This window comes from Bradysia coprophila, unplaced genomic scaffold, assembly GCF_014529535.1.
Source record: "Bradysia coprophila strain Holo2 unplaced genomic scaffold, BU_Bcop_v1 contig_138, whole genome shotgun sequence".
Lineage (NCBI taxonomy): Eukaryota > Metazoa > Arthropoda > Insecta > Diptera > Sciaridae > Bradysia > Bradysia coprophila.
In genome coordinates, this window is record NW_023503409.1 from 8,678,653 (window position 1) to 8,698,553 (window position 19,901).

General features: G+C 34.5%; 1 protein-coding gene across 1 annotated transcript; it reads left to right on the forward strand.

Annotated features, from left to right (window-relative positions):
* The first annotated feature begins 705 nt into the window (after positions 1–705).
* Positions 706–18,443, forward strand: LOC119073937 (putative fatty acyl-CoA reductase CG5065). Its single transcript, XM_037179812.1, has 11 exons — positions 706–1,206; positions 11,215–11,333; positions 11,392–11,485; positions 16,175–16,429; positions 16,490–16,635; positions 16,732–16,882; positions 17,078–17,235; positions 17,304–17,546; positions 17,616–17,767; positions 17,870–17,975; positions 18,035–18,443. The coding sequence occupies exons 2-11, from the start codon at positions 11,224–11,226 to the stop codon at positions 18,171–18,173; spliced, it is 1,554 nt and encodes a 517-aa protein (XP_037035707.1). The 5' UTR covers positions 706–1,206; positions 11,215–11,223; the 3' UTR covers positions 18,174–18,443.
* Positions 18,444–19,901: the final 1,458 nt, after the last annotated feature.

The following is a 19,901-nucleotide window of genomic DNA, read 5'->3' on the forward strand; positions in this document are numbered from 1 at the left end:
ATTCGTTTTTAAAGCCACTTTATATACACAATGCGGATGGTTGTAACTTCAGATGAACAACAGTACAAACACAAAAGACACACAAAAAGTGAGTTATAGATAATGATTTCGTGGGTGTTTGTGGCGAAATATTCCCACTGTTAGAAAGCACTGACATTAGAGAGCTCGTCGAATGAAAATATAGTCAAGTCATATGAGTGAGATTAGTAAAAGTTATAGAATAAAATCAATATAGATGTGCAGACAATGTGCAGATGTAAGTAGGTAGTCGAGTTTTGTTATCTGGAAATATAAAAAATGTAAAATTGCAAAAATTGCAACAATAACATGTAAAACCTATAACAAACAACATAAAAGACGAACCGTAGATCGCTGTGTAGGTAAATCATTAACAGCAGAAGAAGTGCTACATAATGCCCCGTCCATTGTTTATATCGTCTTGAGTACCTCCTTTGCGATGATATTAAGCTGCTTCACACAAACACTCACACAAAAATAGCTTTAATATAGCTTTTAAAAAGCTCATTGGCAACACGCACACAAGCACAATCGAATTGTTTATAACAAAATTACTATTATTAACAATAAATTCTGAATGAAATCGCGTATAAAGTAGTGACGACACAATATATCTGGATACCTAGCCAAGAAACCAGTTCTTTTTGTTTAGCTGGTTCCACGACAGTGAGTAAGATTGTTAAGTAGTGTGTTGTTTTTACTCTATGTGAATAAAGCGACGCATCGCAGACTGGGAATTAGTTTGCTGATGGAACTCAAGTAATTGAAACGTGTCTCGTGATTTCTTAAGAAGCATACATACTGGCTAACGAATTGATGGTATACGAAACATTTGCGTGCGATTATTTTGTTTCATGTTTAGTTTAAAAATTTAATTTGTTTACAAGTACTATTATTACGAGAAAAATTAACAAGAGAGACAAAATTAAAGCGCCGTGTACGATAATTGCGGTAATAAGTCGTTCAAATTGATTGTTTACATTAATCAAACGCGTTTAATTGAAAACTAATTAATTGGCCCATCCATTCATTCATTCAAAGTTTACCTTTTTACGTATACCAAAAATAAAAAATATTTTTTTTTGTGAAAGTTCAAACGTATTCAATTCACCAAACTGCAAAGTGCCATTGTCATAGTACTCTGTGGTTTTAGAGAAAAATTTGTAAACCTAAAATAAAGAAAACTAGGTAAGTACCGACCGATGACAATAATATAATGATATGATAGATCGTACGATACGTGCCATATTTTATGATCTTTGTCTTAATTCCTAAATTCATTGACTTAAGTCGTAAATTATGACATGACACATTTTATGAATGTTATGAATGATGACATATTACTTTTTGAACTCTGCACATGTTTGGTAACCAGTTTTCGATAATTTTTTTTTCTTCTACTCAAATTTTACTCGTTCGATTAGTTATTACAAAATTTTATTTATATTTGAATGATTGAGAAATTCCAGCCTACATTCTCCTGGTTGTCTGTGCACAAGACACAGTCATGCCATGGTAGAGCGTTATAAAAATACCTGAAGTTGTAAGCATGTGTGTTATGAATTACCTCAGCTTAATCTCGTAAAATTCAATCTCAAAACTCTTTCGTGATGAATTTAATTAAGTAAATTGTTTACAGAGTGTTTTGTACGTCAGACCATTACTAAGCGGAATTTTGTTTAGTTGGATTTTTAATTGTTGGTTTTAGGGTAAAATGTAATATTTGTCGGACGCAAATTTAGGAAAAAGTAAATTTTTAACGAAAAGGTAAAATCTTTCCGCTCTATAAAATGAGACGTTATACAATTTGTAAAAAAAATAGACACACGCGGAAGATTACACCCACACGAAACTAAGAATAAATTTAATTTTGACTATTTTGGGTTGGCTTTTTAAAAATACAAAAATACAAAAATAAAAAATTTGAAATTATTTCTTTTCGAATCTGTTTCCAATCTTTTTTTCACTCAATATGGAAGTAGACGGACTAAGTCCTACACATTTCCTACAAGATTTCTAATTTCAATTTTGGACAGCATAACACCGAATTTCGTTATTTTATATTACTTTCGAATACATTTTCACCATTTTTGATGAATAATTCTTAAAAATCGCCTCAGAGACGTTTCAACAATATTTTATGCAAAATAATGTAAATTATGAATTTCGTTTTGTTGAACTGTTATTAACTGTAGTTGTGAGGCAATTGAAGATGTCGATGCTGTGTTACCGGCGACCCTTTGATCTGCAAAAATGAAATAGTTTACTGTCAGTCTTGATTTCCACATACGAAAAAGTACTCCGTTTACTCTTCAAACAATAGAAAAGAGCCGTGGTTTAGCTAAACGGAATGGTTTTTTGGTCAGTGGAAATCAAGCCTTATCACAAGTTGAATCAGCACTTTTTCTTGAGTCAGCTATTATTGATAACGACAGGAATTGTTCTGCAGATCCTTGAAGAAGAAAACGGTTCATTTTCGAAAGCTCAGAAATGTAGGAACTATGAGTTTGTAGGAAGATGCATCCCCCATTCCCACATGCAAAATTGAAGTAACCGATAAAAGGTTAAAATTTTCGTGTCTCAATAATTTTCTTAAATTTATTGAATTGAAAACAGCGAAACTAATTATAATTCTAGCCAGATGTATTTTTCGCTTCAATATTTATTATTGTAACCTACACCTGTTAGATAAAACATATGGTGTGACACAACTTTTCTATTCTTCTGAGTCTTTTCCACGTAATCATTATTCCTGCGAGTATAAGGTTAAAGTACGCTTGGCGTGTTTTGATTTTGTAAATCAACATAATACTTAAAACACTTGTACTCAGGCCCGGACTGGCTATACGGGGCGATGCCCGATGCGCCTTTTCCTTTTTGGCGCACCTCAGACCAGTAAAGTTTATTTAAGCGCCTCTGAGCCTTTTTCAGCCAATGTACCCGATGCGCCTTTTGGTAGCCAGTCCGGCCCTGCTTGTACTCAATCTTAGTACTAAGTGTTTCAGATTGAGAACCCAGGTCTGGCGTTAATAGACATGACAAGCATAGTTCTAGTTTTGTGTTGCATCACAAATATCTTTTTTTCTTTACAACTCATGTAGTTGTTATCCATGGCCTTAAACAATTTAAATTTATATTTTCCGTAGAAACTGTGGTATGGTCTTTTCGAAAGGTAGTACCGAACATTTGTTGTCGGTGTCTACGTAAGGCATCTAAGCAAACAGTTATTTAACAAAATATTTTCCGAGCAAACATTAAAGCAGCATTCAATCGATTTTCCTTTAAGAAATTCAAGGTGCCCTCAAATTACCACGATTATGTGGTTCCATCAGTAACATTCGTGTACATGTATGTTTGTGAATTTACGCTAATTAATATAGATTTAATTAAACAAAAAAATTTGAATTACTTTTCAAATAAAAAGTAGTTGTTCGCTGAAGGTAAAAACAGTTTACCATTTTTTTTCACGCACTAGAGTCTACCATCTAGATTCTAGAACTGTGAGCAACTTTTCAATCTGTTTCGGTATGAATTGTGGTAATATCAATTCCGTTACCGTCGGACACTAAATTATTGGATTACGATTATTTCGGTGCGTTGGCCTTTTCCGTTTCATGTTTTATCTGTCGATCAACCGGTTTACTGTATGTTTAATTAAATTGAGTAATAAAATGTGTTAAAGTTGGAAAATCGACTTTTAATAATAACAACAATTATGCTGAGTTGATGCTAAACAATTTTAAATCAATTAAATATATTTTGTATATGGAACGCACGTTTTCTGTAGAGTAGGTGATAGCTTCTTGTTACCGTTGAGTCAAAGCGATTGTAAGCACATTTTTTTCGGTCAAATTTTGATTGTTTATTTTTGAATGAAATTCTGACGAGACAACCACTTTTTCCATTATTGAAATTCGCACTTTATTCGTCCCACATTTATATTTAAAAAAAAACATTTTTCTAAATTTACTAGCTTCACTTCGACAAAGCTTTCTTCAGCAAATTTGTAGGCATTCTGGGGCAGAATAAAAATTGATGAGAAGTCATTTGTTACACCTGCAATCTAAGACAAAGAAGAAGAAGAAAAAACTTCCTCATAAATTGCGACAGACTGACCTATTTTGATACCGCAACGTCTTGCAATTACGTTCATAAAATTTAATAGACAATTCTCTTAACTCATCGACGTGCGTCTTCCGTTTGGATTTTAACTATAAAAATTAAAAACTCAAATATTGAAGAATAAAAAAAATGGTTTTTCCATTCGATGTTACCCGATGGATTGTAGAAATATACATTTCCACAAGGTCACAACTTACGACAACGGATTGAAATCGTATTCTAGACATGTAAATTCTTGATAAAACTAAAATCAGGCGATCTCAAATCGACTGCAACAATAATGATATACCTAGAAGCTGGTTGATTTATAGTGACTGTAACATTTCTCAGTCATATGAACAATTCACTTTTTACGAATCTCTTCGAGCTCAGCATTATATTAAACCTGTACCGATTTAGCGTATGGTACAAAGCAAAACCGGTATCTATTAACGTGTAACCATATTAATCTCAGTAAATATTTCGATAATTAAATTAAATAGGAAGTCGAGTGGATATAACAGTTTATCAATAAAGACCAAGGGCAAAAAGGTTTTTTTTATAAGAAACCATCTGAAATCAAACTGGAGGGATTCTTTTGAAAAACAGCCTACCGAAATCGGACGCATTTTCCAGTGGACTTTTTTCTATATGCCTAGAAAGGTATTCGACCCTAGAAGCCAAAACCACTTTCAAAAAAATTCTTCGAAGTTTGTGTGGCTGGTGAACGGTGATCAAAAACCGAAAACTTGCACTTTTCTTACAAAAATTTCTCCAGTTACACGAGCCGTACAGGGTCGTGTGGGGTGTCATTAGAAAGGTAATCACATGTACTATTGAGCCGAATAGGGACTGTTCTTACAGAAATTTGTCGAGGTACATGAAACGTACATGGTCGTGTGGGGTGTCATTAGAAAGGTAATTGCATGTACTTTCGGGGCAAATAGGGTCTTATTGAGGTTTGGAAGCATCTACGACGAATTATGAGAAGTTGAAATGTTTAGGTGTACATATTTCATCGTAGATGCATCCAAACCACATAAGACCCTATTTGGCCTAAAAGCACATTAAATTACCTGTCAAATGACACCCTACACGACCATGTACGTTTTGTGTACCTCGAGAAATTTCAGTAAGAACAGTGTAAGTCTTCGGTCGAAAACTTTAACTGCACATATTTCAGTGTCGATGAATTTAAACACAATAAGTCCCTATTCAATAGTACGTGTGATTACCTTTCTAATGACACCCCACACGACCCCGTACGGCTCGTATAACTGGAGAAATTTTTGTAAGAAAAGTGCAAGTTTTCGGTTTTTGATCACCGTTCACCAGCCACACAAACTTCGAAGAATATTTTTGAACGTGGTTTTGGCTTCTAGGGTCGAATACCTTTCTAGGCATATAGAAAAAAGTCCACTGGAAAATGCGTCCGATTTCGGTAGGCTGTTTTTCAAAAGAATCCCTCACTGATAAAGTGTGCGGAGAGGTTCGTTAAAATTCTCATAGGCTTGGGTTATTATCTGTTCATGGCTTGTAATTACGGACATCAAAAATTTATGAATGGTTGTTTCGCATGGATGGAATTGCATGTTTTAAAATATAGTAATCGAACTCTGCACTCTGCAAAGATTTTTGTATTTAACATAAACTAATGTAAGGTATGTTGATGTTCTAAGATCTTCTGTGTATTGAGATACGAGATTAACATCACTTTTTAGATAGGGGCAATGCAACCAATCAAACCATAAGAAATTTGATTATTTACACATGTGCACCTGACACAGGTTACGTAATCTATCCCATGAGAAAAACAAAGAAAACCGAAACGATGATGAAGTGCAATAACAAACGTACCGATTGCAAGACTCCTAAGAAAAAGATAAATAAAAATCAGAAACCTACCAGCAGCGTCAATGGTTAAGTTATTCAAAAATCATAACTAATTTTAGTTCATCGTTCAGTTCCTCAGTTTCTTGTTAGCGTACATAATGTAATGTATCTAGGTTAACATTTTACATTTATGGTGTACTTCCCATTTAATTGGGTATATTTCTCACAAAAATTGTTTGAACTTGCTGTACTGCAACTGGTTTTCCGCGCCTTACCTTTCAAACGATTTAATATTATATACTCTGCGGTCTGCACTGTACCATACACACCATATCAATTAATCAGTTATATTGCACAATTTTCTCAATTTTCTACAAGGTCTATGAGTTGCGTAAATGTAAACCGCATAGTCCAAATATGCATTTGGTAATTAAAACTGCAATCGATTTATAATCTTGAAAGGAACAAGTCGCATGAGGTAGAAATTGATAAAAAAGCAGTCGTCTAACGTGAAGCTAGGCTTTAAGCTGTAATGTTGGTGTAATATTATTAGCAATAACCTTCAATTGGCGATAAAACGGTTTGACATAAACGAATTTCTTGGTTTTTCTACATCTACCTGACTAGAGAGTAAACTTTTAAATTGTGTTCAATCGCGGAACTTCATTATTGTCAATTTATTCCTTTATTCAGTGTAAACTCGTTACATTCAAACTACATGGTAAGTGGTATCAGCAGTTCGTATTTTTAGTTAATAATTTACTGGTTGGCATCTACAATTGCATCACCTATTAGCATTATCTATTATTTATCTGGGGTAAAATTCTGTTAATTCTTCAGAACATTTTGTTTTACATGGCATATGACCTGTAAAATTGAATCCTTACGCTGTTTTGCATACCGAGTAAAACAAAAGAATTATGGAAAGAGTAACAAATCTTCGCCACTGAATGAAGGCATAAATCGACAATAAAAAAGTGTCCAAACTATACAACCGGTACAATACCATTTTAACGCTATATTAGAGAAGGTAAATTTTCGTATTCGTTCCATATAACTTTTGTGTGGAGCTTTAAAGCACACAATCGATTAACACCACCCATAGGAAGCTACACCTAAAAAAATCTTGTCCAGCTCAGCTGTTCTTTGTACGAATATACTGTACAAATTCGCGACAAGTACATTATGTTAACGTAGCAGTACTATTTACAGCACAGCTTTATAAATGTACAGTTGAGCGAACGTTGATTGCCTGATCCAAAATTAAAAATTGTACAAAAAATATAGTCAAAATTCACCATTTTTCATTGTTATACTATTTAGTACGTTAAATTATATTAACTAAATTAACTAAATTGAAAAAAAAAAAAATTGGCGCTAACTGCGGCTAGAACCCATAACCTCCGACACTCTAGTCCACCACCTTACTCATGCGCCAACTCAGAACTTGTGTTTGGCAAACATTATGTCAAAGAGATCTTGTGATATCGTACTACTCCATAGTACTTGTTTTCTGAACATTAATGTTCAGTTGAGCAGTATTGTGAAATTGAACTTCAAAAGTTCTCATATTCTTATACTGTTGTGCTGTAATGTAATGTCAAAATATCGAAAATAATTGAAAAAACCCGAAAATTTGATTTTCTTCGAAAAATGTGTTTTTTTAATTAGTAGTTTTCATTTTTTGAAACTGTTTGTCCGAACTTAGTCCAAACTAGGCATGCGCTGAAAGTACTTGACTTCGGCTTTCCAACGAGCACACTCCCACCCAGATCACTCACATTTAGCAGCCGTAAAATGAGTCCGAAAAACCTCCTTTTTCGACCTTCTAAGGTCAGCCACTAGCAACCAAAAGTGACTAGAGACTATCTGAGGCCTTTTTTTGAGATTTAAGGGCAACCTTTCAAACCATGTATATATCCATCATAGACGAAATGGGTCCTATTTGGATAGGTAAATTTTCAAAAGAATTCCTCACAACAACTTTCAAAGCCTTTTACCTCTTGATAAAACGGATTGTATTAAGTTGTTGATATCCAAAATAGAATTTATCGTCATTTACAATTATTTTATTGATCAACAAGAAAACAGGACTTTCGTCGGCATAATTTTCGACGTATTTAGTGGTGGACAAAAATCACTGAGCGAGAAGTAACACTAAAATAATTTATTGTCGTCCATAAGACTATAACCTCAATATTACTAAGAAAGAAAATGTCAGTAGTAACATGAAAAAATATTTAGGTTATGATTCTCTATAGATGACGGTAGTCGGTGATAGTTATAGTTGATGATAATAGTCGGTTCGTGCTTGGATCATTTTGTTCGGCGAAACTGTTGCTTGGAAAAAATCTATAATTTGTTTACGAAAATAGTTATTTATGTATAACTCGGTGCGTTAATAAAACTTCAGATGCACATAATCCGTCTTATTTACATAAAATCTGGTTTCTACATTTAGCGTACTTTAATAGAAATTTTACTGACCCTGAAAATAGTTAGTATTAAATTTTTTTGATTTGATTTCATCAAAGATTCCATCGCATAAGGAATATGAAATGCTTTAAATTGATATCCGGAAGGATAAAAGATGCGAGTATAGGCATCAGAAAATCTGCTATTACCGTCGCTTTTACCATCGATTATACTAAAAAAAAATCATGAGCTTTCATTATTCCATTTCATTTATTCACCGCTGAATTTATGAATTACGAAAAAATCTAGAATTGTCTTGAAATTTCATGCAGTTTTTAGTCTTGATATTATGGAAGTTTCCACGACCTACATTCAATTTGAATTATTCAAACTGTCATTCGGTCAGCTACCACGAGTTACATTCAAACTGTCATTCGTTCAGATATATCGTACATTTTACATCTCAATAGTACTTTGGATCTGTCAAAAATCATGTACTGATCTGCTGTACAAATTCGCGACAAGTACATTTGGTAACTTAACAGTGCAGTAGTACATCTTAGCTGTACATAGAACTGTCATTCCGTTCAATATTCAACAATTACGTAGAATATACAGATATGCCGAAAAATAATGGTCAGCAGTGTTGTAAAATGAACAGCACAGTTACCATACGCAAATATTTTTTTTTATAGGTGTACGGGTTAATAGATTTAATGTGCCGCTTGTAACTTTCGGAAGTCCGAGCATGAAGTAAGGGTAGAGAACTATCCAAGACAAAAAAAATTGTTCTTGCTGGTTGTGAAAAACATAACTTGAAAAATCTTACCCAATTTCGAGTACATCTATGGCACTTTGCATATATCCGTACGTACGATATTATTTATACGAGACCGTGCGGGGCCTATTGTAGCAATTTGCTACGATCTCAACTGGTTTTTAAATAATAAATTTGTTTTTTTTTTCGCAGTCTTCTGTTTGCTCTTCATTCATATTTCTGAAATGTATCCAAAATATTTAAAATAAATTTGCGGAAGTAAACGAATTTATTTTTAAACAACTTTGTTTGATAGTTTTATTACCATCGAAGAAGGTAAACATGAAAGAGTCTCATACCAATTAGACACATGAAAATGTAAATGAAATCGCACCTTTAAAACAATAAAAAGAAGCGAAAAAGTCGCAGTTAAAACCACTAATTTGTTAAGAATACGAATTTTATCAGACGTGCTAAATGCCTGTTGTTGGTAATATGAGTTGTCGTGAAAGGAGGAAAAGGTTCTTTAAATTGTTTATCACTTTAAGCTTATTGCCATCTACAAGTTCTTTCATCAAGCATTGCAGCTGCTTGTGCTGTATTCTATTTAGAGATTATTGAATCAGATGCCACGGTCGACTTGTTTACAAGGTTTGCCAACTAGAATGCAATCTTCAGTACCTTGCACTTTTTCAAGGTTACACGTTTAGAATTAAACCAAGAGTACCTTGCGGTGCATTTAATCTCAGCGTATTTAATTGGTAGACATGTTTACAAGGTTATACGTCTAGAATGAATACAAAGTTCTTTGCACTGTATTCTATACTCAATTGTGTGTGAGGTAGAAATGTTTACAAGGTTCCAGAACGTAGCTAGAGTGGCTTTTCATTGCACTGAATTTTATTGTGAGCTGATTGGACTTTGATGGTACAGGTATTGGTATTGTTTATTGTGAAGGATAGGCCGTGGTTTTATCAACACATTTACACGGTTAAGGCCATGATGCAACTTTATTCTGAAATGATTGGATTGATGATACTAACCATGTCAACAGTCAACATTTTATGGTGGCACACGTTCGTTCACACGATGAGTTCACGAGATGTGATTGTTTGTTGTAATGTGTGTCTCAAATAGGTTTTTTTTTTCTTTATTATGGAAATCGGACTGTTGTACCCTTGGAAATCAAAGTTGAGATTTTAATGTTAATAGATTACTATGCTTTGTTTGGGTAAATACAATTTGAATAAAAATAGCACAAACAGATGTTATGACCTATTCAGACTGGCAATAAAAAATAGTTTTTTTTTATCGAAACATTACCGGAACACTAGACTTCTCAAGCATTTGTGTGAAAAATAAAGTGGCGAAAGAAGACGAAGTATGAGAGCAGCACAAGGTTGATTGTTTTTTTTTCTTCAAAATCATGATAATGACCTTAAAATTTCCTAACAATTCCGGTGATTGCTGTCGAGGAGAGGTAACAATACAAATACCAAAAAGACGAACATAAAAAAGTGATTTAATTTTATGAAACAGTCGAGTGTTCGCACCAAAATTCAATTAATTCAGTTTTATGTAAATTTACCATTTCTAATGATCCTTGTTGTAAACCTTACAATCGTCGTAATGTGTGGCAATTAATGATGAGCGAATATTTCATTTCATTTTCGTCAATCGAATTGAGAAATTAAATTCACTGTGTTGTTGATGATCTCGCCCCTCTGGTCAGATCAGTTAAGCATTGTGCTTAGTACTCAATCTTCTTTAATTTTCAAAAAAAAACGCTCATCTCATTGAATGCAATTATAATGTAAATTACACCTAAATTACCGGCCACAAATCATTGGAATGAAGTCGATAATAAAACATAATTAATAATTATTGCACATCACCGAACCTTGATACTGCTCGCATTTAAGCGGCATGAATAATGGAATGCAAAGCCACGTAAAATTAAGTGTTACACTCGTTAATTGGCATACCGTTTCTTGCAATTTCTTTTTAATTAAACCAACAAGAATCCGCATTTTGTATATTATGTGCAATGTCAACATTGATTTTTTTTTTTTAATTAAATTATTTTTCAGATAGCTGACATGGCTGACATAACAGAAGATCGTATCTTAAGGATGCTTCACGGTCGATGTTTATTCATAACTGGTGGTACGGGCTTTCTCGGTAAAGTTTTGGTCGAGAAATTGTTGAGGTAAGGAAATGGATCGCTTTTTTTAGACACTTTTTCAATTTTTTTTTATATGTTTAAGGTACTGTCCAACGATTGCTAAAATTTATATGATGGTTCGACCGAAGAAAGGCAAAGACCCGAAGCAACGACTGTTGGAAATATTTGATAATCCCGTAAGTAAAACCATCCGAATTGAACTATTATTATTCTACTAGAAATGAGGTTTATTTGCGGACAATACAGTTGTCGAAGCTATATTGCAAAAATATGTTCAAGACGATTAAGAGTGTTTCAGAAAATCTGCGGAAAATTTAAAGAAAATCATTTTCCACTGTGCTGCATTTGATACAATAATTTTTAGTCAGTGTTGTTCCCTTTCACCACTATCTATTGAACTTTGAATGGAAATAGATTAGCGGGTTAATAACTTCCTTTTAACAGAATTCATTTTCAATTGAATTTAAAAGTAATTTGCCTTTTCGAATCGTCTAATCTAATTTTATATCATAAAATATCTTGTACACCATTGAAGCATTTCATATCCATATCTTACAATACTCAACTGCTTGTACTTATACATTCCCATATTTGCGGTAGCTGAAGCCCGCTATTATCGTGAGAAGCCTTGTTTAACTTCAGCAAACATTGTAGTACATGCAGCTAACGGAATACTTAATTTTTATGAAGGGAAAAAGTTGTAAATTTCATTCCGAGGGTGTTGTTGGCTACCAAGGCCTATAAATCATCCAAAAAATGACATCTTTAACCTCTTTTCACTATACAATAGTCAAGGAAATTTAGATATGAATTTGTTTCATTTAGTCCACTCATAGAAACAAAAGTGCTTTTATACAGGCAAAAAATAGCTACACGCACGAGTTATTTTGTTTGTTTGAGTGGATCAGCTGAAGCAAATTCATGTCTCATTTTCACTGACGCTAACTGTGTGCTAATACATTATTTCCCGCAACAAAGGAAACAAATTTTCTCATCTACGCCTGTAATCGTGAAAACGTTTTTATCCATTTTCGCGAGTTTGCACGATTTTTTTGAATCTTAACCTGAATCTTAGCCACAGACGGCAGGCATGTTAACAGTTTTACTATCTGATCTATAGTTTTGGCTTTTGTGTCTCATACTTGTTAAACCGAAAGATGAATTGATCAGCATTTATCACATCAACAACGAATCCGTGCCATTAGACAGGCACAATGTCGTACGAAATTGTAGGACGTTTTGACCACTGTTTCGTGATCTATTACTTCATTTGATCGGAAATTTTCAGAGATTGATTTCAGGAATCTTTTACTTCATTTGTTTTGAATATGCTTTTTGCTATATGAGACATCTTTAGTCCGATCTTTGTCATTTATTATTACTGTCGCTGTCGATTACAGATACAGATGACAGCCGTCTGTAACAGGTTAAAAATACACGAAAACCCAGAAAATGCATGAAAATTCGTGAAAACATTTTCATGATTCCAGGATGTGCTACGTTGGTTGGATGGGTTTAGGTTAGATTTTTTTACCAATAGCTTGTACAAATATCTGTAAGCAAATTCACAATCTGCTATCACCTTCGATGACAATGTTAGACATCGTAGTTTGCAACTTGCACCCTGACACAACCTTTTCAACTTAGTTCAAATGTTTACCAAACAGATAATTGTTATTATTGGTTACGTTCAATTAACATTGATACTTTTCCAATTTAACGAATCAATTGCGAACCAAAGTCAATTGAATTAAATAAATAAATCGATTTTCTTCACGCATACATCACTCTCAACGTTATTATTAAATTGAATGTAAAACGAATATAGGTCTCAGACTGTGTTGTGGTTGTCGAGAGTATACGGAAAAAATTATTATTTATAATAATGTAATGATAGACGAAAGGAATACTGTACGTAGGCTTTGTATGGTTTACAGCGTGTAATATAAAAATTGTTTCACCGAATAGATGTAAGAAAGTGTGTTATGTATGGCGGTTACATGCAATGCAGTGTATTATTGCTAAAAGATCACATCAAGAAATTATGAATGATGAAAGAAAGGAAAAAAAAACCATGAGAAATGGGTTTTTTTCCATCTTCTTATTATTTCAATAAATACCATAACATTATGTGCTTTGTGTAGTTACAACATTATGCAACATAAATCAAGTTAACGAACAATTTAAGTCAAGGTTAAGCATAGTTTATGCGGTTTGGTACTCTTTATAGTCACGTTTCAGCAATAAACAGTTCGTATAGGTAAATAAATATTTGGGGGTGGTGAGATAGAAATGACCAATTGTGGTGATGAACGTTTTTCTTTCAGTTCGTTGTCTTTAGAATTTAACGCGTTAGACAACCTTCGTTAGTTGAATAGTTGATCTTTTGGATTTCGTTGATTTCATCATAATTTACGTACTTTATTTCGACATTGCGTACAGCAAATAAAACCTGTATTTGATTGAGTGATAAATTAATTTTTAATGATTTATACAGATTAGCTTGGGGAAATTATTACGGCTGTAACACAATCAAGCACGATAATTTAGAGAATTCGGTTTAATTGACAAAATTGTGGGAATTTGAATTCGTGTTTGGAGCTTTTAATTTTCAACTTTTCGAAGACTGGGTTGAGCATCGACATTTTGTTTCTCAGCCATTTCCGTTTTAATTGTGAATGTAAGGTTTCGGCCGTTGTCAACAATGTGAATGTTGTACGTTTCTTTCTACAATGACAACGAATCCAATTTCTTTTAACAGCCCGATTGAAGCAGGTTCATTGAGGATGTATACCTTCACCGGTATATCTATTTAGTTTGTTACTTCGTTTGAACTACAGTCAGAGGCAGTGAAATTTCAGCATGAATTTGCTTCAGCTGTTTTCCAGCTAATCCACACAGACCATCAAAGCTCTTCATACATCTTTGGGGTCATTCATAAATGACGTCCGGTACTGAGGGGGCGAGGGGGTTAACAAAAACCGGACACTTTCGGACGGGGGGTAGGGGGGGGTGTCGCAAACATTTGGACGTCCGATGAAATATTAGGATTTTATTTATAAATTTTCTTTGTCGACGCTAAACATTTTTAACGTAAAGCCACCTGGTAAGTTCCGTAACAGAGTCGCCTTTGCCAGATGAAAAGAAGAATTAACTATGTAAAAGTTTCACTGAACTTCGTGAAGTGACAAATGTCAAGTGAATTTTTTTTGCTAAAAATTGTCTCACAATTTATTTTGACGGTGAAATGGACGTCATATTCAGAGGGGGGTACTGAAATCGGACACAATTGGACGAGGGGGTAGGGGGGGGTGTCAAAACGTCCAAAAAGTGATGGACGTCATTTATGAATGGTCCCTTTATACGGTTTTACCACTACATCGCGCGTTTGTGTCGCAACTGCAACCGTATAATATAAGCAAGCATAAGTAGTTTTGTATCAGCTGAAAAACAGCTGGAGCAAATTCTTGCTGAAGTTTCACTGTCTCTGACTGTAAATATTTTCAACAAATTGGTGCAAAATCTTTTACTTCAATAGTTTTAACATACATTTTACTATACAAGAAGGCATTAAGTAGATCTCAACGTTACATCTTTGTCGTCGCATGTGCATGAACTGTATTCGTTATCCAATTTCGCCACACACCTGCACACTTAGGGATTCGAATGTGACGTCGTTGGAAAGGTGAGACTAGAATCTCAGTTAATTAATTAGATTGAAAGCCATGAATCGATATGACTATGACTCAGATGTCGTCAAGATTAGCTGTACACTTCTACTACTTCAACTATTCATTAGCTCTGTATTTACATTTGTATGACCAGCTGAAAGTTACATTTTTTTAATTTTAACGAGTCCAGTTCCGATTGCACTCATGGGACAGCCCCAATCGTTTCTTCACTCTTGTCGCCGTAGTCTGGGTGTACTGAGTTCTACTGCATCCAATGGTACGGATTAAAAAAAAAGTTCTTTGCCTAATAAAACCCTATTCAATCACACCGTGAACCTTCAAGTCACCTTGGTCAAAATGGCAAGTTTTTCTAAAATAAATAAAATTCTAAATGAAAATTGATGAAAACGTTCGAAAAGTCTTAGACCGCAACAAAATTTTCATTATATTTTATGCATCTGACCTGACACCCATCACGCAACCAGCCATGAAATGTTCATAATAACCATTCTTTTCAATTCTGTTAGAAAACATTTTACCATGACCGGAGGTATTAATGTTTTAATAAATCCGCTAATGTTGAACATTTAATAGCGCAATAAACCGATTGTTCGTTGTTCGTAGAGGTATATGGGTAATTAGGTGCAGTTTCTCAACATTACATTGTTTTAATTATGTTAAAATTGTTAGGTAACAGCGAAATAGATACATGCATGCTAATGCATTTCCTGTTTAACATTTTCTTTTTACAAAAAATGCCAAAGACTAAACGCCGAATTTATGGGTTAATTTCCCATTTGAATTATTGTTTTTTGTCGGCTCAATTAGCTTTACCATGATGTCAATAGAATTTCATATCAATTGTGTAATAACTCATCATCATGCGATCAAATTGAATAAATGTGATTGTCGTGTGATACTGTAAAACGAATGAATTATTTTCGCTTAAATGTGAAATAATTGTGGAATGCCGAAAATGAGCAGACAAGACACGGAATCGAATTATGCTTTTTAAAGGTCTCTGTCAACGGTTATTCTGAAACACTTTTTACTCACCGCAATTGTGTAATGCATTCGTGTAATTTTATTGAATTTTTTTTTTGTATTTTAATTTAACGGAAACACAAATTGCTGACAATTGAAAACGCTAATTTATCAATTATATTTCTGATTAATTTTCATATTTTTTTGCAGTTATTCGATTTGGTAAAAGAACAGCGTGGTGTGTCAACGATTGTTGATCAATGTGAAGTAATTTGTGGTGATTGTACACTGCCAGACCTGGGAATATCGGCAGAGGATAGAAAAATATTAGCGGACAATGTGACGATCATCTATCATTGTGCGGCGACAATACGATTCGACGAGGAATTGAAGACAGCCGTTCTACTTAATACTCGCGGAACAAAGCTTATGTTGGAATTAGCGGAAAATTGTCCGAAATTAGAAGTAAGTCTCAAAGTTACAGAATTGATTTGAAGTCATGCTCTAATGTTAGCCTGTTTTTAGCTCTTTTGCCATGTATCAACAGCATATTGTCATCTGAATGAGAAGATGTTACTCGAGAAACCATATGCTCCCCCAGCAGATCCACACAAAATTATCAAAGCCATTGAGTGGCTCGATAATGATGTTGTTAATGCAATGACAGAAAAGTAAGTCAGCAAAATCTTAACTAAAGACAAGATGGTTATACGACTGCCTGTCTGTTGTTTCTATGAAATTAATTCTTCAACAACTCCAATTTTCAGAGTATTGGGAAATATACCAAACACATATGCCTACACTAAATCATTGTCTGAAGCATTAGTCGTGGAGAAAATGCAATCGAAAAAGGTGCCTGCCATTATCTTGCGACCGTCTATTGTAATTCCAATTCGTTATGATCCCATTCCCGGCTGGGTAAGTTTTGATCATTTCACATACAGTCAGAGGGCAGCATGAATTTCCTTCAACTGTTTTTCACCTGATCCACCACACCTACAATCAAAACTGGTCATATACTTGTTAATACAGTTTTACCATTAGTACGATTGTTTGTCTGGATCAGCCTGACTGTAACATTCTAAAGATCTAACAAAATGTTTCCCACTAAAGACAGACAACATAAACGGCCCCACCGGACTGTTGATCGGTGCAGGAAAAGGAGTCATTCGAACAATGTACTGCAATGCATCCGGTTACGGAGATTATCTTCCAGTTGATTTTGCCGTTAACGGCATATTGGTCTGCACTTGGAACTATGTGGCAAACAGGTTTGACTAATTTCTCGTTAGAGTCCATGCATGTCCCACGATAATTAACCGAATTTATAATTTTACAGGGATTACGATAGGAACATTTACCATCTGACAAGTTCAGCCGAAATAAAAGTTTCCTGGGAACAGGTCATAAACATTGGCCGATGGGTCGTATGCAATCGTTTACCATTGAACGGAGTGTTGTGGTATCCGGGCGGTTCAATGAAAACAAGTCGTCTTCATCACAACATTTGCTCATTCTTTTATCACTGGGTTCCAGCTTTTCTCATCGATTGTTTGCTGTTTTGTCTCCGCTATCCGCCAGTGTATGATTTAATCGATAGGGCTACCAGTACCTAGTTATACTGAAATTTTATTCCCTTTCGTTCGTTCAGTTTATGCCGAGTTCAGAGACGTGTTCAGAAGGGTTTCGAAGTGCTCGAATATTATGCGAACAACCAATGGGACTTCGATAATGCAAACGTTATGTACTTGCGGTCGCTCGTCAATAGTATCGAAAAGGAGAAATACGCTATTCAGGATGATGGTATGTCGGTTTTTTAATGGTTTAAAATTGATGGCCACTTATGGCTGTCTTCCACGTACATCTCTTGTACTTGTGATAGCCTGATAATTCTTTGCTTTTCAGATATTGACTTGTATAAGTACTTTGAACACTGTATACACGCAGCCCGTCTTTACATTTTAAAAGAAACAGATGATACCATACCTGCTGCCCGTAGACATATGAAAATGTAAGTCAAGTAATTTCACTGAAGAAAATCGATTTTCAAAATTAATTTTCGATTTCCAGCATGTACTGCGTCGATAAAATCTGTAAGTTTTTGATCGTTGGCTTCTTCTTGTACTTTGTCGGCGGATTTATGTTCCGAATGGTGTTCGGACGACAGTCAACCAGTATGCCAGTGGTGGAAAATTTTGCCACCATATAACAAATCCAAGTGAACGACGGTGATTAGTCTAATAAATTGCGTTGTTGGTCGTCCATGTCCCAACATCGATGTACAAGGAAACGTTGCGAGATTCAGCTTATCGTAAAATTTGAGTTAGTCGTCCGCAATCGACAGCACCTGTTTAGTTTTATCACTTTTTGGTTAAGTGATTTCTTGTACATAATTTTGTGTTGATTTTGTTTATTGTAAATATAATCCAATTTTCTACATTTTTACCAATTCATAGCTGCGTAAGCGAATTAAATTTTATTTGTTTTGTTTCATGCAACACTACTTGTCTCATTGAATTGATATGACTGCTGACTTTTGCTGGATTTTCCGCTGATGTAAAATTGTATCAGAATTATGAGATACATGCACACCGATCCGAAAAGCTAATCGTTACAAAAAATAATTAAAAATCAAAATTAGTGCAGCCCAAAGGTGAATTTGATAAAATTAAATTTAACGAAAAGTTCTTACAGAGAAAAGCGTAGACCAGTCGTACGTAATCAATCCGCATCCAATTATCGTTTTCCTCGAATGCAGCATTTGAGACATTTGTGATAACTGTTGTAAGGGGAGTAAAGTAATTACAAATTTTGCTGATTTGCCCTGAATTAAGGAATGTGACACCCCTCTAATTAAATGCTTTCGCAATAATTTATTTCACCGGAAACGTACACACATTTAAAGTAAAGTGTTTCCGGTAAAACGTAATTTTTAAGATTACCCCCGACATTTTATTTCTACTGGGTCATCTATTTTGAACCTCACATCCCACCAAACGACAATATTGTTGTTTGTTTACATGATTGGCCATAATGAATTTCTCATCATTTTGGTGGCTTTGACGAATATTTTAAGTCAACCGCTAAGCGAACTGTTAAAAAACACAAGAAGCACATTTCCGCACAAAATCTGTATTAAATCACATCGAAATCACCGAAATTATTTCAATTTTCACAATCGACACTAAATTTTTGTGTTGGTGATTTGACGAGATTTTCTTCGTTAAGCCATATTTGACTAAGTTCAGGGTGGATGTGATTTGGGTGTGAAATGGAGTGGGAAGTGCTATTTTCATAGATTTTCTTTTTGTAAAATCTTTTAAATGAGACAATATTTTGAGAATGCCCGATATACGAGTTTCTTATTTTTCGTGTTTCTGCTGATATGTGACAAAAAATCACGGTAAAAATCGATCCGTCACTCCCTTATTGGAGATTGAAAACGGGTCCGACGAAATCGGATCGAAAGTATGTGTGACTCCGCCTTCATTGGAACGCTGACGTCGAGTAGACCACACTTTTTGTGAATAGGAACAAAATAACAGGTCAAAATATGACACAAAATCAAATATTTTGATGAACTTAACATACCCACTCGAGCTCAGCTTTCCATTGAAGCCACCGTCATCCATATTATCCCCTCAGGGGCACTAGTACCGTAAAGATGTGTATAAATAATCCGTACTTTTGACTTTTGACGACACGCATCATCGACCTAGGGAGCAAGACCTATCTACGCATAGATAATAGATAATAAAACACCCATGTGAAAACTCGGTCGAATTTCGTCAAGTCTGATTTCAAAAGAATTCATCGCATTTAAATCGGATTCCAGATAGACGAGATAGGCTTGCAGTACCTAATATGATAACAATACATACACATAGTGAAGCTAAAGTAAAAAACGAAATATTCAATAGTGTGAGTTGGTATCTAT